At 37.0% G+C, this 24,849-nt stretch overlaps 1 protein-coding gene across 1 annotated transcript in view; it reads left to right on the forward strand.

The window, feature by feature from the left end:
* LOC119785372 (hemicentin-1-like) overlaps positions 1–24,849 on the forward strand; it is a 43,775-nt gene that overhangs the window by 17,914 nt on the left and 1,012 nt on the right. Inside the window, exons 12-18 of the mRNA XM_038287999.1 lie at positions 616–667; positions 2,760–3,035; positions 3,153–3,473; positions 3,579–3,842; positions 4,092–4,238; positions 23,671–23,937; positions 24,018–24,350. Coding sequence (XP_038143927.1) covers positions 616–667; positions 2,760–3,035; positions 3,153–3,473; positions 3,579–3,842; positions 4,092–4,238; positions 23,671–23,937; positions 24,018–24,350 — 1,660 coding nt within the window. The remainder of the gene's footprint in view (positions 1–615; positions 668–2,759; positions 3,036–3,152; positions 3,474–3,578; positions 3,843–4,091; positions 4,239–23,670; positions 23,938–24,017; positions 24,351–24,849) is intronic.

Here is a 24,849-nt window from a genome sequence, read left to right on the forward strand (position 1 = left end):
TAATAAACTTTCTTAAATTTTCCTCTGTCTCCAGTTTGGGGTTCTGCATGTGGGTTGAGTCCTTTAAGCCCATCATGACAACTTTAATCTCAGAATTCTGATTTTTTTTTTTCAGAATTTTGACTTCTTTCAGATTTCTGACTTCTTTTTTTCCTCAAAATTCTGACTTTAATCTCAGAATTCTGACTTAAATCTCAGAATTCTGACTTTAATTGCAGAATTCTGACTTTTTTTATCTCAGAATTCGGACTTTTTCCCCATATTTAACGGAAATAATATTTAAAAATCAGTTCACTTTTTTTATTTTTCAGTGGCCCTGATCTTCTTCCCTAACATACCATTCAGAAAGGAGTACATTAAGAAGAAAAGAAAAAAAAGGGTTCCTCAAAAATTACGAACTGGTCCTTTTTCTCCAGTAGCGGGAGGACACCTGCCGCAATTTTATTTAATGACTCATGAAAGGGACTTTTACGACACGCACGTAAACGCAACGCATTGCTTATTCCTTTCTCTTTCTCGGTTCCAGGTAATAGGAGGGGGCAGTCTTTGTAGGATCAGGAAGGAAGTTAAATTTACCACACAGACCGTCCCCGTACCCATAACTGACTGTTGCAGCGGCTAACCACGATGCGGTTATTCATGCTCGTCACCTTTATCCTGTACTCAGGTAAGTAAACATTCCCAGCTGGCTGGTTATTCCCTCCATGGGTCCAGTCGATCCGCTCGGTCACTGTCCGCCGGATATTAGCGCGTCGCCTGTTTCTATCGCAGCCTACGCCCATTCTTTATTTTCTCCATTTTAATCACCGATTACATTAAACACAATAGATATATGCTTAAATATTACTGTAAAACGCATATCCTGGCGACAAGGTTAAAATGAAAATGATTTACATGTTGAATCCACGAAGGTGTTGAAACTAATTCGCCGATCGATGTCGTGATTCATTGCCATGTAATTACATATATGGGAAGTTTCTTTGTTTTTAGATAGATGCATGGCCATTCCGTGCTGCACTTCATTTTGTCTGGTTAAGAAACTATTTCTAATTGATTAATAAATACTAAGCATCACTATAGGGCTAATAATTTAAGTCAGAAAACCAAGGTTGTTTTTTTTAAATATTTTATCTCTGCAGCATTTTAACATAAGAGATGATCAAATGATCTAGTTGTAAAAGCAACAGCTAACATCTAAGGAATCTTAAACCATCTTAAACCAAGAGCCAGACCTTAAAAAAGAAATATTACGAAGAAAGCATGATGTTAATCTATAAATAGCATGGTGTAAATCAGGGGTCTACAACTCCAGTCCCACAGAGCTGCTGTTCTGCAGTTTATAGCTGCATGCCTGCTGCAGCAAACCTGAATGAAATGAGTGACCTTTGCCTAACTGGATGGCATACTAAAGAGATATTTGCTCATTTGATTTGTATTTGAGCAGGGATGCACCTAAGAGTTGCAGGAGACCCCTGTGATATGCACCCCCCCCCCCCCCCCAATGGTATGATGCATATATGCACTAATGCATTGAAATAAAATAAAAATCTGAACTTTTCTCCGATGGGATCCTTAGGTTGTATGGCTTGAAACATGACAATCAAGAGCCTAATCTCCAACAGATGAGCCTGTTTGAAAACACGCACACAGCTGATCAACAAACTGGGTGTAGCATGTCTGAAATATGTGGAGCAGGCGCAAATTTATTATTTTTTGACATATGTGCCCACTTTATGAAACTTTATCTGCAACAAGCCTCTTAAGTATTGACGGTGCAGTCTCTAAGTCTGTTTTTATCTCGTTTGATATATAATATATAATTATTATTTATAACCTGTGGAGATGAGCACTGAGTTTCCCCTAAAGAAGACCTTTGAACATCAACAGAGCATCTTCAGTTAAAGGTTTCTTTGGATGTGCTGCAAGACAGATCTCTACCAAAGATCCTTCTTACCAATATTTATTAACATTTACAACAGCTTGTTTAAAAAATCTCTATGAGTAAAAATAACATTTAATTTCCCTTTCGTTTTAACTTAGTAGTTTGTACTTTAGTTATATTCTTACCATTTCTAGCTCCCAATCCATGGCTTAGAATGAAATTTCTTCTTTTTAATAGGGGGGGCTCAACTGGCTTTGCGTCTGTTATCATTTGCTCATTTAAACATGGTTCAACACCCATGACATGCCTACTTAGTGCATGTGCATTTATTTTTTTTTTGGCACAAACAATTCAATGCCTATTTTGAAATCTTTAAAGATCAGACCCCAAATTAAACATCAGCCTTTTCTCTAGCTGAGCTGCAGCTAAGTAGAAGACATTAGCTGTATTAACATAGGCATAGTTTGGACATAAAGGGCAGATTTAGGATAAAGATGAACAACTGGCTCCTGCTGTTTTATGTTCATAGATGGTTCTTGGCACCTCCAGATGCAGATGTCAACATTTTCATTAGCATTTAAAACAGTAGGACTTTTTAAAATTGTTCTCTTCACTTTCCGTAGCGGTAATACCACTCTATGCAATACCTTTATAAGAAATTTCATAATATTAAACCATCTGATATTGATTTGCACATAGCAGCATTTAGAAATAAATTATAATTTTGTCTGTACCATTCTATGTCATTATGTATGACTTAATACATGGACCCATTTCATCTCAAATATGGACTAGATCAGAGTATTAACATGTCTGCTTTAAGTTAATATGTGTGCTGTAAACATTTACCTAGTTTATCTCCTCTGTGTCCCTGTAGGAAAGTCTGCACATTCCTGTCAAATTAAGTTCAATCCTCCAAAGGTTTTTGTTAAATATGGAGGTTCTGCTGCAGCCAGCTGCTACATATCCCAGTGCAACGATATAGCCGGAATGGGATGGGAGTCTTCATTTGGAGGAACAGGACTTAAAGAGGGTATATCTACTTTGAGTACTACCTTTGATAAAGTTACGGACTGGAATGTAGATCCCAAGTGTTTTGTTTCGTTTCTGAATGATGAACAGAACATTCAAAAGCTACCATTCACCGTTTACAGTAAGTTGCTTTTATGACATTTACAAAAAAGCCAATCATACTCTATATTTACATTTCAGAATTAATTAATGAGTTTTCTAATTAGGTTTTTGTTTTGTTTATCACTTTCTGCTTCAGAAATGCCAGACAAAGTATCCATGTCTAAGCCCAAAGACCCTATGAGAGCCACTTCTAGCTATGATCTACAGTGTGACATTAAAGATGTTGCACCAGCAAACAGTCTTGTCATAAGGTGGTACAAAGGAAACAAGATAATCCATGAACAGAATTCTACACGTCAAGATCGTTCACCTGTCGATGAAACCTTTACCACAACACTAAAGGTTGATGTAGAGGATAATGGAGAAGAGGTCTGGTGTGAAGCCAGGCTAAAGTTTGTTCCAGAAGAGCAAAGTCCTCCACCGAAGCGATCAGAGACATACGTATTAAAAGTTTTTTGTACGTTTCAAACCTTCTCTTAATTTACACATTAACAGGAGTTGATTGTTTTTGTTATTTCTTTATCCTACTGTTTCTTATTCGTAACTTCATTGTAATCATCAGACCCACCAACATTCGCTGAGCCTCAAAACGAGACCCTGGAAAAAAACGCTGGTTCAAAAATATCTTTAAATGGCACGGCTGAAGGAAACCCTACCCCGGTTTACAGCTGGCACTTTAAAGGCCCTACACAACCGGAGATCCAAATGGAAAATGAAACCGGGCCGATTTTGTCTCTGGAATTCAGAAATCCAGGACTCTACACCTGTAAGGCTTCTAATGTGGCGGGTACCACCACCAAATATTTCCAGGTTGACACACCTACAGGTAATACAATGCTTCAAAACCTAATGTATTTTCATGTCCTTCTCTGTTTTTGTCTGTAATTCTCTTTGCTGTTGTTCTCCATTAGGCGGTCAACCAGGAACCACTGCTGGGATTTTACTCATTTTATTATTTGTTGTAATCCTTACTTTGGGATATGTGGTCTATCATAGACAAAGAAAGTCATCTGTTGAAAGAACATGATGGTCTGTCCAGAGAGTGAGAATGTAACAAAATTCCCATCTTCCACAGGGGATAGGACTACCTTTATAGCCATCCTGGTGGTATTTGTGGTCGTCGGAGTTCTGATTTTCATCGGCGGTATCTATTTGCTGAAATCAACAGGAACATGCGCTTTACCAAAAGGCAACTATGAACCTACCTCATCCAATCCTAACTGAAGCTGATTTTTGCATACTTAAATGTTGGATGGCTTTCCTTTAAAGCTCTCTCTCTAAGAAGATTTTTTTTTTCACTTGGTGAAACATTAATTCTTCCAAGAACTGGGTGCTTTTATCTGTGGTGCATGATTAAGTTATCTTTTTTTGCACATGCTTAGGTGCTTTTGCTTTAAAAATGCTAAATTTGTGTTCTGTGGTTGAGCTCTCCAAATGATTGCCTCTGTATTAACAAACACTTCCTTTACCGGTTGCATATGGGGTAAATGGGTTTCTCAACTTAAACAAGCCAAGGCTCAATGATCACATCTTCTTTTTGGACATAGGTCCCTCTATGAGTTTTGAAAGTAACTCCAATCATCAAATTCATGCTGTTCTTTATCTCATTGACAGCATTTTATCATTTTAATTTCAGTGCTTACATTTGATCACTCTACTAACAGATATGGTGAAGTTTCCTTGATTTTGTTGCAATGATTGTGCTGTATTTGTGTTTTTTTTTATTTTTTTTTTGAGTGGGTGGGTAGGGGGGATTTTTCGGGTTGGTTCTTATAGCCAATAAGGTTGTTCCATATTACCTTGCTTCTTTGTTTTGAGTTTCCTAATACCTTCTTGTTTTTCTAGTCACTGTTTAGTTGGTTCAGGTTCCTTTTTTTGCGTTATTCCTTTTGCTTTGGTTAGCTGATTCTATCTATCCTTGCTCAGCTTCTTCTCTTTTCATTTTGTGTTTAATAGTCAGCTACCCTGAGCTCCTCTGATTGTGTTCTCATTTTGACCCTCCCAGTTGTTAAAAGTCTATTATTTTGGTTTCCTGGATTTTCTGGCATCATTCCTGCCTATTTCCCGCTAGTCTTGCTGCTTTTCTGTTCCAAGTCAATGCTTTCCTTATGCATTGTCCTTTGTTTCTCATAGTCTTTCCTCTTTTGTAATTCCTACACTAAATGTGAGTCTACTGTTTTCCATGCAGGGTTGGGCCGTACACTTAAAGCAAACATATACATAATACTGTTTTGCTACTGTCAGACAGCTAAATTAAACAATTATTCATATACTTAACAGATCCAAATTTTAAATAATTTTGAATATTCCAAAAACTTCCTGAATCAAAAGGAGACACGGAGCGTTTAATAGATAATGAAGTCATGTGATAAGGATAAGAGTGAAAAACAAGTTTCTGCTTTTATTTGTAGATTTCAACTGTTTATAGTGATGAGCTTTCTAGATGCTTTCTTTGGTATTTCGACATTTTTGTGATAAGCTCCAAGTCTTCAGATTCATGCAAAAACTGGTCTGAAGGGATCAAAACTTCTTAAAATTAGTGTATTTGGTGTTTGAGCAGGTAGTAAGATGATCTGACAATGCAGAGTATTTTTGCCCTTAAAGTAAGATAATTAGATTTTATTCACATAAAAAAAGATAATGGAGTAGTGTTTTTCTTAATTTAGATGTAAACTACCCTATTCCATTGGCAGACATCAATACCTCCTAGAAACAAGGGAAAATACACTTATTTTAAGAAAAAATGACTTTCCTAGTGTATATACTTTGCAGTGTTGGAAAGTCTTCTTGACATCACGCTATTCTGTTAAAATCTTTTTAATGAACTCCACTTAATCTGCTAAATGACTGATTATTCTTGCAGGAACTTAATGAAGGATTGAAAAAGTGTGGGAATTAGAGCTAAAACAATTTATCGGTTTATTTTATGACTAATCATTTAAATAATCATCAACTAATTTAGTAATAGATTAATCGTTAACTGAAGTATAGAGACTAAAACGTGAATTAAGCTGACAGAGCAACCCATGTAGAACAGTAATTTTACAAAATAAAATAAAATAAAAACTGCATTTAATATTTTAAAAATTGTCTGTCAATATGCTCTACCCAGAAATAAAGCGGAAATTTTTTAAACTAGTTTAATTCTGTAAAAAATATTCAATAAGGAACCTTTTGCTATCCGATTATTAAATGTTTAATGTAAAAAAGATAAAAACAATGGGTTAATTGATATTTATTAATTGCAGCCTGAGCCGGGATGAGATGCAACTTAATCTGTCCCAATTTTAGATAGAGCGCCCGTCTGTCGCCCTGCCGACCCGGATGTCTGTCTGTGGCTTTGGGTTTATGGGTGCTTCAATGTTATCATAGTTTAATCATACCTTTGACACTTTATTCCTTTATCTGATGTTTCTAGCGGGAGCCGGTGTGATCTAAAACAATGTAAAGCATGGAAGCCTCTGAGAACAGCACCACATCAGGAGTTAGAACTGTACTGGGACTGGTGTATGGAACTCTTCTGTTCTCATCTTGGATCATTTTCAACAACAGATTTTGTAGCCAAATTTAAAAACTTACAACAGCTATAACAAAAGCAACAGTCTTCCTTTTGTGTGACATGATTGGGGCGGCTAACTTAGCTGCAGGCTGTACAATAGCTATGTTCTGTAGTTTTAGGATCATTGTGTTGCTAAATTGGGAAATCGTTTCACCCAGGCCATTCTAGCAACCACTGAAAATCTTTGTCAAGCTGTTTAATCGTAGTTCTTTATGTTAGACTGCTTCTCGTAGTTTTTGGATTTTCTGATGCATCTTTTATTCTGTTGCTTCTTTATAATGACTTATGACAATATTGCCTATAAATCTTTATTTCACAGCAATGGCTACTGTTTCTTTTTGTTTTTCAAGATGGCTTACTTCCTTATAACTGTAATAATGATGTTACTAAGAGCACAACTACAGTACATACGGTGTTAATGTTTTTCATGTATTGCTCTTTAAAAGTGCTCTCCCATTTGTTAATTGTTTACACTATTTTTGCTTTGTGTTGTGTGATTCTCTTGCACTGTGTAAACATACAAATGTGCCATATCTGTGATGCTATACCAGTTGACTGTATTATTAAAGCTTTTTTGCTATAGTCAGCTTTTTTAAGCACAAAACTAAGTTATAAGGGTACTCTAAGTATTGCTGAGCCACTTTTACTGTGCTATGAACCTAAGGCAAAATACTAATATGCAGACTGTTTCTTCCCTTGTAATTTCAGTGGCTCCTTTAGACAGCCTTACAATATTATAAGTAGATCCACTATTATAAGTAGATCCTGACAAATAAGAGAATGTAAAGGCGATTGTTTTAATGCTGCCATAGCTTACAGAATAAAGCTTTTTTACTTGTTATTTTTGTAACACGTAAAACTGTTTTGTTTGTGTCATTTCCAAAAGAGTTTAAGCTGAAAAAGTTGGTTAACTGTTTATTCTTATTGTCTTGTGTGGCTATAGAAACCTGGCAAATGAGATTGTGCACAGTTAGTCATAGATTTAAATGAAAAAAAAGATGTGCATTGAAAATGTTTGTCTTGGGGACTTGTTGGGGCATATTTAAGCTGCAGGTATTGTGAGAATGTAAACAATTAAGCACGGGTGTCATCAGTGCAGCCTGTCTGAGTCTTGGACTATCATATCTCTTTGAGTTGAGCCCCGAGTTCACTGAGTTGCTCTCATCTCTTTATTTGACAAACATAATTTCAAAATGATTTAGGTCTGATGACTGAATACTGCTGGTTTAGAGTTTGGTAATCAATCTGATGATTTCGCCAGATGTTTTAGATATTTATTCTTATGAAACACATCCTGTATCACACTGAACGAAATTTTTCCAGGGCTCCAAATAGTTACACTTAGCTGTTCCAACCATTTCCATATTTAAGAGTGTACTTTAGAATCAACTGGGATTTACTGAATCTCAGCCACCAAAGTCCACGTAAAAACACAGAACAGGGTCAGTAAATGCTGTGGCCTACAGGTTTTCTTAGCTTAATGCAATTGATCTCCATGCACAAGCATCTGAATTCAAGCCTTAGACTGCCTGCTGCCACTGGTGTTTATAGAGGGGAAGTCTCTCGGCATCCTATTGGACTCAACATCTGTACTGCTCTGAAATCCACCTGGTCCAGGTTCTGCCACTTTGGGCTTACTTTAATAATTGGAACAGTAATAAGGCTCACATTTCTAATTCATTTTATCCACTTAGATGTGAAAATCAAGCCTGACCCAGTTTCTTTTTAACATTAACTAATTGTGTAAGAAATTCTGATCTAAATGCAGTTTAGTTGAGTTAGCAGTTCAACTGATTAGGATTGTAAAGCTGTCTTAAATAACACTGGTTGATTGGTAAACATAAATATATGTAAATGGTGTTTATTGTTTGTTTACAGTGAGATAAAAAATATGCTCATGTAGAGCTATGACCCTTCACCAAAACATTTAGGGTAGGAACAAACGACTCAGGGAGAAATTGGTTCTTTGGCGAATCCACTTAACAACCAGGTATCCTCCGGGGAGACCTGAAAAGAAAAAATAACTGTTCAGTAATTCATTTTTTATGTGATTTCCTATCTATTTAGCCTGAAATGAACACCTTACAATTTTCTTTTACATATATACTGCTCATAAAATAAAGGGAACACTCAAATAACTCATCCTAAAAGTTGAATGAATGAAATATTCTCATTTAATACTTTTTTCTCTACAAAATTGAAGGTGCTGACAAGAAAATCACACAAAAATAATCAATAGGAATCAAATTTATAAACCAGTGGAGGCCTAGGTTTGGAGTCACACACAAAGGAAAACACTACAGGCTGATCAAACTTTGATGTAATGTCCTTAAAACAGGTTAAAAAACAAGGATTAGTACTGTGTGCGGTCTCCAGATGCCTGTATGACCTCCCTACAATGCCTGGGCATGCTCCTGATGAGATGGGGGAGAGGCTCCTAAGAGACTTCCTCCCAGACCTGCACTAAAGCATTTGCCAACTCCTCCACAGTCTGTGGTGCAACATGACATTTGTGGATGGATGGGACGGACAGGCTAGTCCATAGCTTCAATGCATTCATCTTACAGGAACTGCTGACACACTTTGGCCACATGAGATCTACCAATAATCACCAGTATAGTATATGGTCTCCAAAGGGGTCTGAGGATCTAATCTTAGTACCTAATGGCAGTAATGCTACCTCTGGCAAGCACATAGAGGGCTGTGGGGCCCTCCATAGAAATTCCACCTTACCACCACTACTGACGTGCCGCCAAATACTTGTACTTATTTTCAGTAGTGTTTATTGTTTACATAATTAGATAAAATAATACTGTGCTATTATTAGCTAATATGGGAACCATTATATTGGTGGTCTTTTGTTGCTATTTCATGCAGTGAATGATTTGTCACTCAGGTAAGATAATGAAACTGTGGCTAGTAGGGATGGGCAATTATTAGATCTGCAATATAATTGCAATTTAACAAAATGCAAATTTTAAACTGCAGAGGCACACCTTTTTAATCAGACTGTGTTTAACAACAGTAAGACATTAGGTTTTTTCACTCCTGTACTTTCACTGGTAGTAGAATGCTTGAAGTGAGTTTATTGCCATACAGAAAGGTGGAGAGAGCTAGTACATAGTAGTAAATGCAATTTTGATTTTATTATAACCATTCAGCCTAATGGCTAGTAACTTTTAAAACCCCAGCCACAGTGGTATTGTGGCAACTCAGAAAATGGGTCCCAGTATTCAAGGCAAGACAGACGATGGGATTATTAAAAATAATTTATTATAAAAACAGATCTGTGGTAGAAACGGCCAGGGCGTCTAGGGCAGGAACCTCTGCAAGAAAGAAATGCAGGTTAGTTACCACGATAATCTCATGGAGGATGATTATGCATGTGAGTTACAAACCTGGTGTATCAGTTCAGTCCGTGCCCAGAGAACAAGGTAGGATCCAACCGGGGGGTGCCAACAGTATTCGGCAGTACTGCCCGGAATGCCCAGACGCTGCAGCCCCAGAGGACAGGATAAGGAGGAGATCAGAGGGCAAAGTCACAGCCCATGTTGAGGACGTGCTCAGGATTCAGAACCAGTAGATCAGAAGTATATATATATGATATGATATGATTGATGAAAATCATAGAAACATTTTGCTCCAGACCCACCAAGATCAAGTTTTATGCCACTTTTTCTTTGATGTAGAAAGATTCAGAACCTGATTGGCTTAAAGGTTCTTTAAGTAGCTGGTAATGATAAGTATCAGATTCAAAATGGGTTTTCTTGCTCAGCTTGGCCGAGAGTGGGATTTCCCTGGGGTCACCCCGGTTTTTACTACCTTTTAGAGAGGGTAGGGTTTTCCGGTGGAGAACGGCCCAACCTGTCCTGTGACGTCCCCTACTGTGACTGAATGATTGGTAAAGTTGGATAGATGGTTTATCCATGATGAGCGGTCACATTTAGGAGGCCTCCAGGTGGGAGTGAGAGTAGATTAATTTGGCTTTATTAGATTTATAGGCTTAGATTATCTAGTCTAAGGTAACTTCAAATAATGTGCGCATAGGAAACTAAAACAGCTTTCCTTTAATTAGATGAAACCCAAATTGTAGTTAAATGCTGAAACTGTGGTCTCGAGTGAGACCATTGACATTTGGTCTGTGAAGTTTTTGATTGTGATTACTTTTGATCCCTAATTAATGATACATGACTAATTATAGATGCTCTCTGAGTTACCTGGTCCTTCAAAGATGTGTCGCTTCCTGTGTTTTAAGTTACCTGTAAAAACGGTAACTTATCAGGGGGAGTTGTTAGGTTTATTCTTTTATACATCATGTGCATTGTTATTTTGTTAGATTAGACAGAGCAGAAGGCCTTCCTTCACATTGTGGATGTCACGGTGTGTGCGGAGGTCATCTAATCGGGACAGCCTTCGTGTCTTTAAGAATACACAGGATATGGGCACATCTTGGAGCCGGTCTGATAGAAGAGCTACTGTATCTGTAACCCTGAAGCATAGAGGCAAGCTGCATGGAGTTCAAGACATGGATGGCGTGTCGGTTTCTGATACGGACAGCTAAGCATCCACATCAAGCAACACAGACTCAAAAGGTATAAGAAGAAGGAGGTGACATTGTTCGGGGCTCAAACTTTGCCGGACGCTTGCGGACGTGATTTTTGAGACCACAGCTGTGCAAGCTCTAAGCATTTTTCTCTGTCCTGTAACGACCTGATCTGGAATAACTCTGTTACTTTTTTACTCCTGTTTTTATAGTCCTTTTTTATATGGTTTTACCCAGTTTGAGTTAAGAGTAGTAAATAACTTGCTCCCAGGAAAAGAACCGGTGAGGAGGCCCCCGGGGCGCTACAGCCTTCCTTCCAAGGGGACAAATCCTCCTCATTTTTAACATGAATATGATAAAAACAACAACAATGATTCAGATACATGCAATACAGCTATAATCCACATATGAATCAACTCTCATTTGGTTCAGCAGAACCTCCCACTGAGGGGATGTCTTTTAATAGACACAAATATCAACCATGTAACAGGAAGGGTTTCAAAAAGCTCAACTGGGTTAAGCAATGATGGGCTCCCTCATTTTCTTCATCTTAATCTTGTTCACAGGTAGGTTAATTGAGTATGTTCTATGCTTGCTTGTGCAGGGACAGTATATTTATCTTCACAGCTCATTTAGTGGAGTTTCTGCAGTGAACGTGCCATCAGCGTGTAGGATTAAGCTGTTAGATATGTTGAATCAAGATATGAAAATGGAGTTAAGTTCATTTTCATTGGGATTGTGATGTGTGAGTCTGTCAAACCCAGTATCGGGGAGTAACGGATTACATGTAACGACGTTACGTAATTTAATTACAAAAACAGAGTAACTGTAATTTGTTACAGTTACAATGAGAAAATATGTAATTCAGTTACAGTTACTTCCGAAAATATTAGGAATTACAAATTTAGTTACATTTTTAAAAAATATAAAGAAAAACCTTTGCGAAATATGTACAGTAAACCCTCGCTATGACGCGGTTCACTTTTCACGGTGTCGCTGCTTCACAGATTTGCATCATGCATTGTTAAACTTTATTGTCGAACATAATCGATAGTGGCATGTCGGTTTATAAGGATCTTTAGGCCCAGAAGAAAAAAGAGCGACAACAACTACCGATAACTCTGTTCTTCTATCCAAAAAAAAAACACCTGCTTTACAAGAAAGGTTTTAGAAGAAAAAAACGCCACAGAGCAGAGTCAGGATGCAGCAGCAGTTAAATACTGTACTGTACACGTAAGTCACTATTTGTCCTACTGTACTTTGTATTTTTTTTCATAATCATTTTTCATTTTCTCCCGTTCCAATCCATCACGGCGGGGCGGTGCTGATCCCCGCAATATTAACTCTTCAGTTCGTATTAATGATTAAAATTATTACTTATTTATTGATAACTATATTATTTTACAGTAGCCTACAGTACAGTAGTCATTTGTAAAAAAAAAAAAAAAAAAACAGACAACAGCAAAGTTTATACCGTACTTTTATTTGTTTAACAAATGCTTGGGCCTGTAAAAAGTTTTTGTTCATGATTTCAATGTTGTATGGAGTATTTCATTGTATAATAACTTAAAAAAAATAAAGGTTTCTACTTCACGGATTTATCCTATCGCGGGTTCTTTTAGGAACGTCCCCCCGTGATAAACGAGGGTTTACTGTAATGATATTTTTATTGCTTCACTCCCTGTATCGCGGTTTCCCACTACGGCTCCTTGTCTCTATCATATTTGCCACTCTGATGATCCATCCTGTGCTGGTGGGGCCTCCTTGAGGAACAGAAGCGAGCAGACGGTTCTATTTCAGCTCAAGCAGCGCATCAAAAATGACAGCCTTCCAGCACTGGAAATTTAAGGAGCATTTCATTTACATCTGTGAAAATGGCTCAAATTTAACCGTGCAGTGCAAGAAGTGTTTGCCGGCTATCAACCTGAACCTGCTTGTGTTAGTCTGCAAACTGCGTAAATGGTAGAGCCTGGGGGAGGAACAGAAAACATTATTGGCCCGATGAGAGGAGTCTTAGAAAATCTTACATGCCTGGTGCTGGCATCTCTTCTTGTGGACATCCTGTGATTGCCTGTCAGCAGTTCCCTCTCAGCTTAGTGCTTTTTTAAGGTTCACATTCAGTTCTCAAAAATTAAATGTTGAACATGGGTCAATACTCATTAAAACCTTAAAGTAATCAAAAAGTAATGAAAAGTAATTAGTTACATTACTTTTTAAAAGTGATCGAAAAAGTTGCATTACAATTACATTTTAAACAAGGTAACTTGTAACTGTAACGGATTACATTTTTTAAGTAACTTACCCAACACTGGTCAAACCCTAATAGAACATGTTATTATATTGTTAACTGATACTAGATTCATAGATTTAAACCTTTTTTTTAATGATCTTTACGATAATTTTAATCTATCATGTATTTTGGTCTGTGTCTGATAGCTTGGTTTCTTTCAAGGGGAACCACAAGATCTGAACATTTCATTGGATGAGCACATTATAAACCGTTTCCAATGACTACTTGCCTTACATTAGAAGAAAACGTACAAGTTCATTAAGAAAAAAAGAGCGAGAAACCCCAAATATTAACAGCAACTATCCTTCTAACTGGTCCTACAACTTTAACTTGTTTATTTATTTATTACACATGCTAACAATAATTTATTAGAACCCTGTTTGTAGCCTAGTTGTAGTTTTGTTGCAAAGCCATCTTTGATAAATCACATGGCATCTGAATTAGATGTTTTAAATGTTCTCTGTGGTCATGAATAGTAAGTAAGTGTAGATATTGATGCAAATTTCCCTTCGGTTCAAACTTTAATAATGTGCCATCTGTTTTTATGCTTGTTATTTGGTTTTGATTATTTTTGTTTGTTTTATAAATAATATCCGGAGATTTTTTTTCTGTCAAATTTTCATACCTGTTAATGCTCTCATTTTTTCCTTCACTTGTGTTAGCTTTACTTTGTTCACACACAGTTCTATTCTTGGTATTTTTATGGTTCACACCTTCAGTATTAATAAAGATAAAACAAATCTCTGTGGTTAGCTCTGTGCACGTGAATCAGCCATGAACTTCTAATGAATCCTCACTTCATTTTTTTTTTTTTACTTCCAAATAGCTTCTTAATTAAAACATAGTGCCTTTTCAAAAGATCAGGCATAAGCTTTATTTTTTAAGGTGTTTATTTTCATGCTGAAGCCATCAACCAAAGGTTTTTAGTATTCTGTGCTAGGGTACACTTTGTACACATCTCATAGTGCTTTCATATATGACAAAAGCAACAACTGATGAACCAGCAACATAAAAAAAAAAAAAAAACTAACAAAAAAAAAAACAACAACAACACAGGTGTTGGGATTTTATATTCTATTCTATTCCCAGCCAGCTGGGAATTTATATTTCTGATACTTTAAGATGTGTATTGCCCTCCGTGGTAGGGGTGGAAAATATCTTATTTAACCAGATATTATTTTGGCCGTTATATACTGTTTATGAACACATGCTCTACTAGCCGTATGTTAGAAGAATAAATGAAAGAGTGATTTGAGCACTAATCATGGTCAAACAGTTAATTCTGCACATACATGGAATACATTCACCACAACTTCTGTGAAAAATATAAGAGTTTATTAACAAACATCATTCAGCTCCAAGTCCAACATATTTCAGTTTAACACTCTACAACTAAGACTAGTGAAATTCAACTAATCTAAACTAAACTGCTATGCACAAAGAGGAAGGGGAAACATGGTTGAAAACCATAGTACACTTTAAGATGGATTCTGTGTTTGAAACCAAAGTTTATCTGGAATAATTTGGGATATGATCAAATTAGCTTTTCGCTAATTTAGAGAAATTTGAATGTTTTCAGACCAATTCACGATGCAAATCCATGAGGTGAATAAAACATTATTTGGCCAAATAATGTTTCATTGAATGATCTGCTTAATCAAGAACCCATAACTTTTAGTTAATGATTCTTTACCCTCTTTGAAATAGCTAGAAGCGAATAGACATCAGGATTCCACTAAATGACTCTTAGGGCCGGATCTATCAAAGGTTTGCGTGTATTAAAACGTGAGCTATTTCACTGCGCACGCTAAAAAATGTACAAACTGATCTATCAACAGCGTGCTAAAAGCATTTGGTCTTTAAAACGTGCTAAATAGCGCCTCTGATCCATTTAGTACTTTTTTTGCAATGAATATGCAATATGGGGCGTTTACACGCTAAAGTGTGTCTTGTGGGAGGAGAACATGTAAATATATTAATTTAGCACTCGCAAAGTGATTTATCAAACTTGAACGCAATTTTGCTAACGGTATCTGACTCTATATTTAACACGTTTCAAAAGAAGGTGCAAATGGTCTGTATGCGTAATTGCGCACACATGGCAGCGGTTATTGTCGCAAGAAGGAGACATGGAAATAAAGCAAGGAGACGCAGAGAACGCATTTTTTCACTCCGTGTAAATATTTTTGCAATGAACGAGGAAACGATCATCAAAACTTATCGTCTATCCAGCATTTCCATTTTGGTGCTGCTGGGGGAACTCCGAATGGATTTGGAGCCAGGCACAAGGAGGACCCACGCAATACCAGATATCACAAAACTCCTTGCAACATTGCACTTTTTTGCATCTGGGTCATTCCAGCGTTCGGTTGCAGCGTGAGCTGGGATCTCCCAATCTCGTTTTTTCAGAAGTGCTGTCCGACGGGGTCGGGGTTCTCCCCCTGCGCCTGTGGAGCAACGTGCCAAATGCTGCGGGGAATCTCATCCACAGTCACAGGCCAATACAAAACACCTGTTTTTTTTGTTTTTTTTTTTACTGCAGCACATACCACCTTAGGGAATAAAGGTTGCCAATTTATAAATATATATATATATATATATATATATATATATATATATATATATATATATATATATTTACTTATTTATTTTTTTTGATGGGGGTCACTGTAAGATTTAAATTTCTTAATGCACTAGTTTGTACAGACTACAAACTACTTTGCCGCAAACCACAAAACGCGCAAAACCATCATTTAAATAGGGCGTCTCCAACAGTTTTGCACCTTCCACCAGTTACGCAATCACTCTTGTTAAATCACCCGCAAACCATGGTTCAGCCCCTCGCGCAAAATTCCAGTTTGCGAGCGCAAATTACTGCACGCAAAATTGGATCTTGATAAATCCGGCCCTTAGTCATACTTGGTAATCGAAATGTAATGAGCATATGAGGAACACATGAACACTAATGTTATATCAGTGTTTAACCCTTAGTGAAATAAAGCTTGTCCAAGTTTCAATAACAACAGCTCAACAAATGTTTCTGTATAGCATAGCATAGCATGCAGTCCATCCTGTTAGCCTTGTTCTTACTCATCATCAAAAGACATATTGTTTGTTCTGTCCCTATTCATGCTAGACTTGCAAACCTTTTTGTCCATTTCCATTTGGAAGGGGGTTGTGTATTCAGAAGTCCCCCAGCTGTTATTCACCAAAGCTGTGTGTTCTTTATTTGCATTTATTATGCTTTTATTTTTCATTTTTCTTCTATTCTATTGTTTCATTCTTGAAAAGCACTTTGAATTGTCCTTATACTGAATTGTGCTACAAATAAACTTGCCTTGGAGAGCAACTGCAAAAGAAAAACAGCTATTTCAAATTTAATATTTGGATCAGACAATTAGAAATCCAATTTGAAAGGCGTCTTCAAACTATTAATTTTGAATTTAATTATTAAATTTCTAAATATTTTTTAACATCTACAACAGCTTTTTTAAACAACCTCTATAAGTAAAAATAACATTTAATTTCCCTGTGGTTTTAATTAAGTAGTTTGTATTTTAGTTATATTCTTACCATTACTAGCTCCCACTCCTTGGCTTACAATGAGATTTCTTCTTTTTAATAGGGGGGGCTCAACTGGCTTTGCGCCTGTTATCGTTTGCTCATTTAAACACGATTCAACACCCATGACATGCACACTTAGTGCATGTGCATTTTTTTTGTGCAAACAATTCAGTGCCTATTTTGAAATCTTTAAAAATCAGAACCCAAATATGAATTAAACATCAGCCTTTTCTCTAGCTGAGGAGTCCTGTGCCATATTGGTGCATTGTGGTCATTGCAGCTAATTAGAAGACATTAGCTGTATTTACATAGGCATAGAATGGGACATAAAGGGCGGATTTAGGATAAATATGAACAACTGGCTGCTGCTGTTTTATGCTTTATGCGCCTCCAGATGACATTTAAAATAACAGACGTCAACATTTTTATTAGGGTTTAAAAACAGTAGGACTTTTTAAAATAGTTCTCTTCACTTTCCAGAGCGGTAATACTGCTCTATGTAATATCTTTATAACAAATTTCTTATTATTAAACCATCTTATATTGATTTGCACATAGCAGCATTTAGAAATAAATTATCATTTTGTCTGTACCATTCTATGTCATTATGTATGACTTAACTCATGGACCAATTTCATCTCAAAAGAAAAAAGTAACGTAATGAGAAAAACTATGGGGTGATTTATCTGCTTTAACTATAGTGTAATTATGTTCTATGGACTAGATCAGAGTATTAACATGTCTGCTTTAAATTAATATGTGTGCACTAAACATTTACCTAATTTATGTCCACTGTGTCCCTGTAGGAAAGTCTGCACGTTCATGTCAAATTAAGTTCAATCCTCCAAAGGTTTTTGTTGAATATGGAGGTTCTGCTGCAGCCAGCTGCCACATATCCCAGTGCAACGATACAGCCGGAATGGGATGGGAGTCTTCATTTGGAGGAACAGGACTAATAGAGGATAAATCTTTGACTACTTTGAGTACTACCTTTGATAAAGTTACGGACTGGAATGTAGAACCCAAGTGTTTTGTTTTGTTTCTTGATGATTCTGCGATAAATCAAAAGCTACCATTCACCGTTTACAGTAAGTAGCTTATATGACATTTACAAAAAACCAATGATACTTTATATTTACATTTCAGAATTAATTAATGAGTTTTCTAATTAGGTCTTTCATTTGTTTATCACTTTCTGCTTCAGAAATGCCAGACAAAGTATCCATGTCTAAGCCCAAAGACCCTATGAGAGCCACTTCTAGCTATGATCTACTGTGTGACGTTAAAGATGTTGCACCAGCAAACAGCCTTGTCATAAGGTGGTACAAAGGAAATAAGATGATCCATGAACAGAAATCTACACGTCAAGGTCATTCACCTGTAGATGAAACCTTTACCACAACACTTAAGGTTGCTGTAGAGGATAATGGAGAAGAGGTCTGGTGTGAAGCCAGGCTAAAGTTTGTTCCAGAAGAGCAAAGTCCTCCACCAAAGCGATCAGAGATACACATATTAACAGTTTTTTGTAAGTGTGAAAGAACTCTTGATTTGTAAATGAGAGGATTTTTTCTGAATTTCAAGCTGAATGTCCATTAACATTTTATTTTTTCCCTCTCCGTCTCTCTATGATTTCATGCTTATCATCAGATCCTCCATATTTCATTGAGCCTCAAAGTGAGATGCTGAGCATTTTCGCTAGTTCAAAATCATTAAACTGCACAGCTATAGGAAACCCTACCCCAGTTTACAGCTGGACGTTTACAGGCACAACTCAGGAGGGAATCCAGGAGAAATATGAGACAGGCCCAGTTTTAACTCTGGAATCTCAACTCCCAGGAGTCTACAGCTGCACAGCCACGAACGCTGTGGGTAAAACAACCAAATATTTCCACCTCATTACTGTTCAAGGTAATAATATATCCTAACAGAAACTATTGTTATATTTTGAAGTGTCTGGTTTATGAAATACAGATAAACTCATGTGATGTGATGAGCTGAAAGGCAAAAATAAAATCTCTTATCTTCAGCAGGAAATTGGAGCTGCTTCCCAATTAGAAGGATAACACTGGTGTGCCTGTTTACCCTGATCTTTGTAGGTATTCTTGTTTTTGTGGTACGTAAAAAAGGATTTTCTTTCACAAAAGTAAAGCCAACCTTATCAGAACCTATTAGTATGACTGATTTATGACTTATTTTTCTTTTGCATTCACTGCTTGTCTGGCTCTGGAGTGATCTGTAAGATCCACTATTGATTGATTGATTGACTTTATAGATCTCACAGTGGAGAAATTTGTTACATCAGCTCAATAGTCAAAAAAAGAAGAAGATGACAAAAGGAGGAGAAGGTGCATGGGTGGGGGTTGATACAGTGGGGGGGCGGGGTGGGGGGCGGGGGTGGGGCATTGAAAACTGTGGTATATCTGATAAACTTACCTCCTTTGGTATTTCCAATCAAATGTATGAACGGCATGAACCACCTACTTTAAGATGTTAAAGAGGTTGCACTTTGCAATCTCTGAGCATTTAACTTCTGAGTTTAAGTTATAATTTTTTTGTGTTCAGTCAAAATACTGAAAAGAAAAGAAAAAATATTTTTAATGCAAAGAAAATCACAAAGAGTGCTGTTTGCTGACATTGCACCTTTTTGTAATTCAGCTAAGGCCTTTTCTCTTTTCTTCTAAGTATTTGCAAATAACCATGGAACTCTGTGTAAACGGAAAGGTGGGGCAGCACTGTAATCAGCATGATCAGCATAAAAATTAGATTTTTTTTCGGTGCTCATTTAGGAAGTCCCCACAAGTTTTGTCTCCTTGCATTTTAGATGTTCTATATACCAGCTTCAGATTCTGTCCCACCCTAAACCTATCCTCTGTTTTATCAGCGTTGCCTTTCAAATCTATGAGGACCATTATGATGTATCATATACCTATGCCATTCAGTCAACCACTTAATATCTTTTCCAGGGTCAAGTTAGTTGTTTATATGGTGTTTTTTTTTTTTTTTTTTTCGTTTTTTTTAAATGGCTTCAATTACGTTTTTTTTCAAAGGGTATGCCTTTTGCTGGACTTTTGGACTATGCACCGATCCTATTGTAAATACAGAAAAGATTAATGGCTGATGAAAAACTTTGTATGTTCTCATGTTCTTTATTTTTAATCAGCTTGAACTTTTTTTGCACAAGAATTGCTTGTTAATTTTTAAATTTTATGTTGGTTTTGCTGTTGTTATAGCAAGTCTAATTATAGCTGCAACACGTTATGTTACTCAGAGCACAACCACATACAATAGTAATATGTTTCAATATATATAGCATATGAGCTATTGAATGGACTGTAAAATGACTTTGCAATTTGCCAATATAGACACAGCATGTAATTTCTGTTGCATGAGGTTAATATTATTAATGTTGTTTTTTTTAAAGAAAAAAGTATTGACATGTCAACAAAACACAGTTATGTGTTATGTTATGTGAATGCTTAAAATAACTGAAAACTGAGCTGTAATCCAAAAGGTTAACACATTACAAAACGACTTTCTGTGTCAGTGATCTCCTCAAGCAGAATACTGATCGAGGCAAAGTCAAAACAGCATCTGTGTTTCCTCGTCCCCCCCTTTGTTAGTCCCTTTGACCCCTCTCTCCTCCTCTTTCAGAGAGCCTTACATCGACATCCACAGCATTCACACTAACATACTAATAAGACCCTAACAAAGTAAATGTAAAGAATGTGTAATCTTGTCTGCATTGCTAGAATAAATATTGTTTTTCCCTAAAACTGTGTCTTTTTAGTTATTTTACTGTCATTTCAGACTGGAATTCTGCTGAAAAAGGGTCAGCTGTTTTGTTTATGCTGCTCTTGTGCTGCCATAACAACCTACCAGACGCGATACAGCTCAGTGATTCAAAGAGTAAAAAGATAAAGGTTTTACTGTGGAAGTGCTTATTGTGAAAACATGTCAAAGCATATGTAAAGCTGCACGTAGTGTGAGCTTGTAAACTGTTGCATGTTAGGTTCCCCAGCTGCCCTCTAAATAAATACAAAAAACGAATCTGTTTTATTTTACTCTGCTGCTCCTCTGTTACAGTCAGAGCTGCTATTCTGTGTAGCATTCTGGTCACAGTGTGAGTCTTAAAAGCTTGAATGCTGCAGGAGAGCAGCTCTCCTGCCTGCTGGGGTTTAACAAAGCATGAAGGCCTGAGGCAGCCTCAGACAAGTGTACAAGAGGAACAGAGAACAAGCTATTCTGAACAAGCCTTCATTCTACACTTAAATAGGTGCTGTTTCAACACTTTGTATAACGAGAAGTCCTAAAGAAGTGGGCTTCAAAATTTAAATGAGGGGAAGGAAGTTCACTGACATTTATGTTTATTTTTAAATTCCTACATAACTTATGATGTGTAGGCACAGCTGTAGACACATGGGTTGGGTATCTTTTTGCACATCTAAAGATGTATTTGTGAGATTTAAATTCCTGTTGAAAAAAATAATGGGTCACTTTAACTTTCCCACTCTTCCTCTTCACTTTTCCCCCTTTTTACCCCCTCCTCTCTGTAAAGTCAGCTGGGAGGGATCTCTGCTTTGTTCCAACATAGTTCCCTGCAGAGTTGCCAGGGTTGTTCAAGTTGGAATTTTCTGCCCATCGACTGCTAGTGAAGAATAAAACAATTATCATGGGAAACAACTTTCTTGTTTGGATTCTGATATTTTGCTTGCTTCATTCAGGTAAGAAGTGGGGAATAGCTTATTTATTGTCATTGTTATGGGACGTAGATGATGTGCAGAAGAGATGTAAAAGTGATGTGATGATAAATGAACGGCTTGGATTAACAGACTGATACCTTTTCCTGATGGTGGGATTATTCCAAACTAGTAAATGTAAATTAAACATTTTGAATTATTTAAACAAACAGTTCTTTGCATTAGATTTGGGTTTAAATCCATTCTTCTGGACTCTCCTGTCCATGCTAGGTTTTATTCAGAGTGCTGTAAACAGTGTTTCCATGCGAAAGTTTTTTTTTCTGTTTTTACTTTTTAAACATAGATGTTTGATATTGAGCAGCTGCATGGTGGTGCAGTGGGTAGCACCACTGCCTTTCTGCAAGAAGGTTCCAGGTTTGAGTCCCAGCCTGAGGTCTTTCTACATGGGATTTGCATGTTCTCCCTGTGCATGTGTGTGTTCTCTCCGGGTACTCCGGCTTCCTCCCACAGTCCAAAAATATGACAGTTAGGTTAATGGCTTCTCTAAATTCTCCTTAGGTGTGAATGTGTGTGTGTGAATGTTTGTTTGTCCTGTTGGTCTCTGTGTTGCCTGGCGATAGACTGGCAACCTGTCCAAGGTGTAACCCGCCTCTCGTCTGTGGACAGCTGGAAATAGGCACCAGCACCACTTGCGACCCCAGCAGGGATAAGCGTGATGCAAAAATGGATGGATGGATGGCCTAACTTGTGCTACTGTTAGCGCCACTCCCAAAAAAGTGCTTCCAATTGCTTGCTATGGGTCTCTTAAAAATTTTGGAAATATTTCTATTTTTCTTTACAGAATTGTTTTAATTGAGATTCTTTGAAATGTTTTGAGAAAAAAAAAACCTGCCTAAGGTAATCCCACTGCATCTCAATTGAATGTAAGTCAAGTCTTTGACTAGGCCACACTACAACCCCCTTTGCTTTCAAAAATGCATTTATGATTAAACATGGGGTACAATGTAAAGTCAATGAAATAGCTATATAGTTAATAAAACCTCCTTTTTAGAAGGACTTTGGAGGCAGAGCTGCTGAGGTGCTTCTGATCATTAATGCAGCATTAGCACAGTTTTATGTTTGAATAGAGCAGCTCATCCAGGTCCCTCTAACTAACCCCACCAAATGAGGCAATCAATGCCTTCTGAGCTTCAGATGCTGTTCTGGTTTATTTTGTTACCTCCAAGTTATGGATGAGCTGTTGGAGTCATTTTTGTAGCCTATAATTTCTTGGGGAGATTTACCTATGTTCACTTTTTTGATCATTTATTTGACATTCATCAGGGTCCAAATTCTTAGAAATTGTCCTGTGATGCTTTCCAGACTGCTAGACATCCCTGAGTTTGTTTCTCATCAGTGTCTCCACTTTTTTTTGCTTTGTTTCTGTTTGAAGTATTTTACTCTACCTTATGTTGTAAAACAGGTTCTGTTAAAGTGATATCTTTATCCTGGCAGTTATCAGAATCAAATGTGGCTGGTTTTCAAAGACAATGTGCTTAGTAACAGTTATTTAATGATTAATAGGTAGATAGATTGTCTTGGATATATTTTATTCCCTTATTAATTAAGTCATAAAAAAACTGCTAGTGAGATTAATTTTGGCTATTCATGTGTACTAACAAGAGATTGCCTTCAGTATGATATTATAAAATGAACGAAAGTCTATTGTTTCATGACTTTGAACTAGAATTAATGGATCTGATCTTGTATTTCAGGGATGAATTGCTTGTTTTGTAAAGGGCTTTGACTCAATAATAAATTAAATGAAACTAATTCATATACTAAATTATGTTTGATGTCCTGACATGATTAGTTGTGGAAAAAAAGAAGAAAACTGGAAAGGGTCAACCCTTTTTCTCAGTACTTATTTGCTTAAATTGTCACAAAGTTAAATCAATTCTAAATATAGAATACAGACTGATTTTCTCTGCATCTGATGGTGCCTGCTGCTGTCTTCCTCAGTGTCAGGAGAAGGCTGCTCCCTCATCCTCAAGCCATCGCGGGTTGTGTTGGGCTTTGGGGAGTCGGTATCAGTCAGCTGTGAAGCTGCACGGCCGGTTCGTGTCCTGGGCTGGGAATCAGCCATCAGTGCAGTGCACACGCAGGAGGACCGATCTGTCCAGTGGAAGGTAGACAGTCTGATTGACTGGATAGAGGAGCCCATCTGCTATGGAGTTTTTTTCACAGCTCCAAGACAATGTGAGGAGAAACTCAACCTTGTCCTCTACAGTAAGTTAGCTCCAAATCAAAACATGTGTTAGAAACTTAAATATTTTTTTTTCCTAAATCCATATATTATTTTTTTGTAGAAACTCCAGACAGCATCTCGATCAGACAGGCAAACCACAGTGGCCCCATGGTGGAAGGGAAAGAGTACCAGCTGCTATGTGAAGTTCAGAACATTGCTCCTGTTCAGTACCTCACACTGAGGTGGTACCGAGGCCAGACTGAGGTTTATCAGCACTCTTTCTCTGATCTAACATCTTCTTCACCCGTCCAAGTTTCCTCTACCCTTGTCATCACTCCAACAAAAGCTGAGAATGATGCAGAGTATAAGTGTGTAGCAGAGCTGGAGCTTGGACCAGAGGGACCACAGCCCCCTCCCACTCTGGCCTCAGAGCCTCTCACCGTGTCCATATACTGTGAGTCAAGAATACAGCCACAGCTTCTGAGAACACTGGGAAGCTTTACCAGCATAGAGCAACACAAGCTAGAGCAGAGTAATGTGGAAAGAAAATGATATTGTTTTGTCATAGAAGATGAATTTTAAAATCTTGTCACAGCTTCTCAAATAGATTTAGGTCTGACCTTTATCTAGGCTGTTCTAGCTCTAAATATGCCTTTAAATCACGGTCTACAGCCTTAACAATCTAAAGAGCCATTTTAAAATGGTCCAGCTAAATTAAACTCATTTAGAGATGCAAATTTTACATGAAATTTTGGGGGAAAAAAAATAGCACTTTAGCAAATATGTTAATATTTGTAGGCTTTCTAATAGAATTTTTTTTTTTTTTCAAAGGCTGTCATATATATATTTTGTTAAAAATAGTGAAAAACATAGATATATCTTTAAAATATGTACTACAATTATTGGTACTTTGGTTTATTCCATTATTCCATAAAAATAAAAACCTCAATTAT

The sequence above is a fragment of the Cyprinodon tularosa genome, unplaced genomic scaffold (assembly GCF_016077235.1).
Source record: "Cyprinodon tularosa strain WSP-4 unplaced genomic scaffold, ASM1607723v1 ctg246, whole genome shotgun sequence".
Classification (NCBI taxonomy): Eukaryota; Metazoa; Chordata; class Actinopteri; order Cyprinodontiformes; family Cyprinodontidae; genus Cyprinodon; species Cyprinodon tularosa.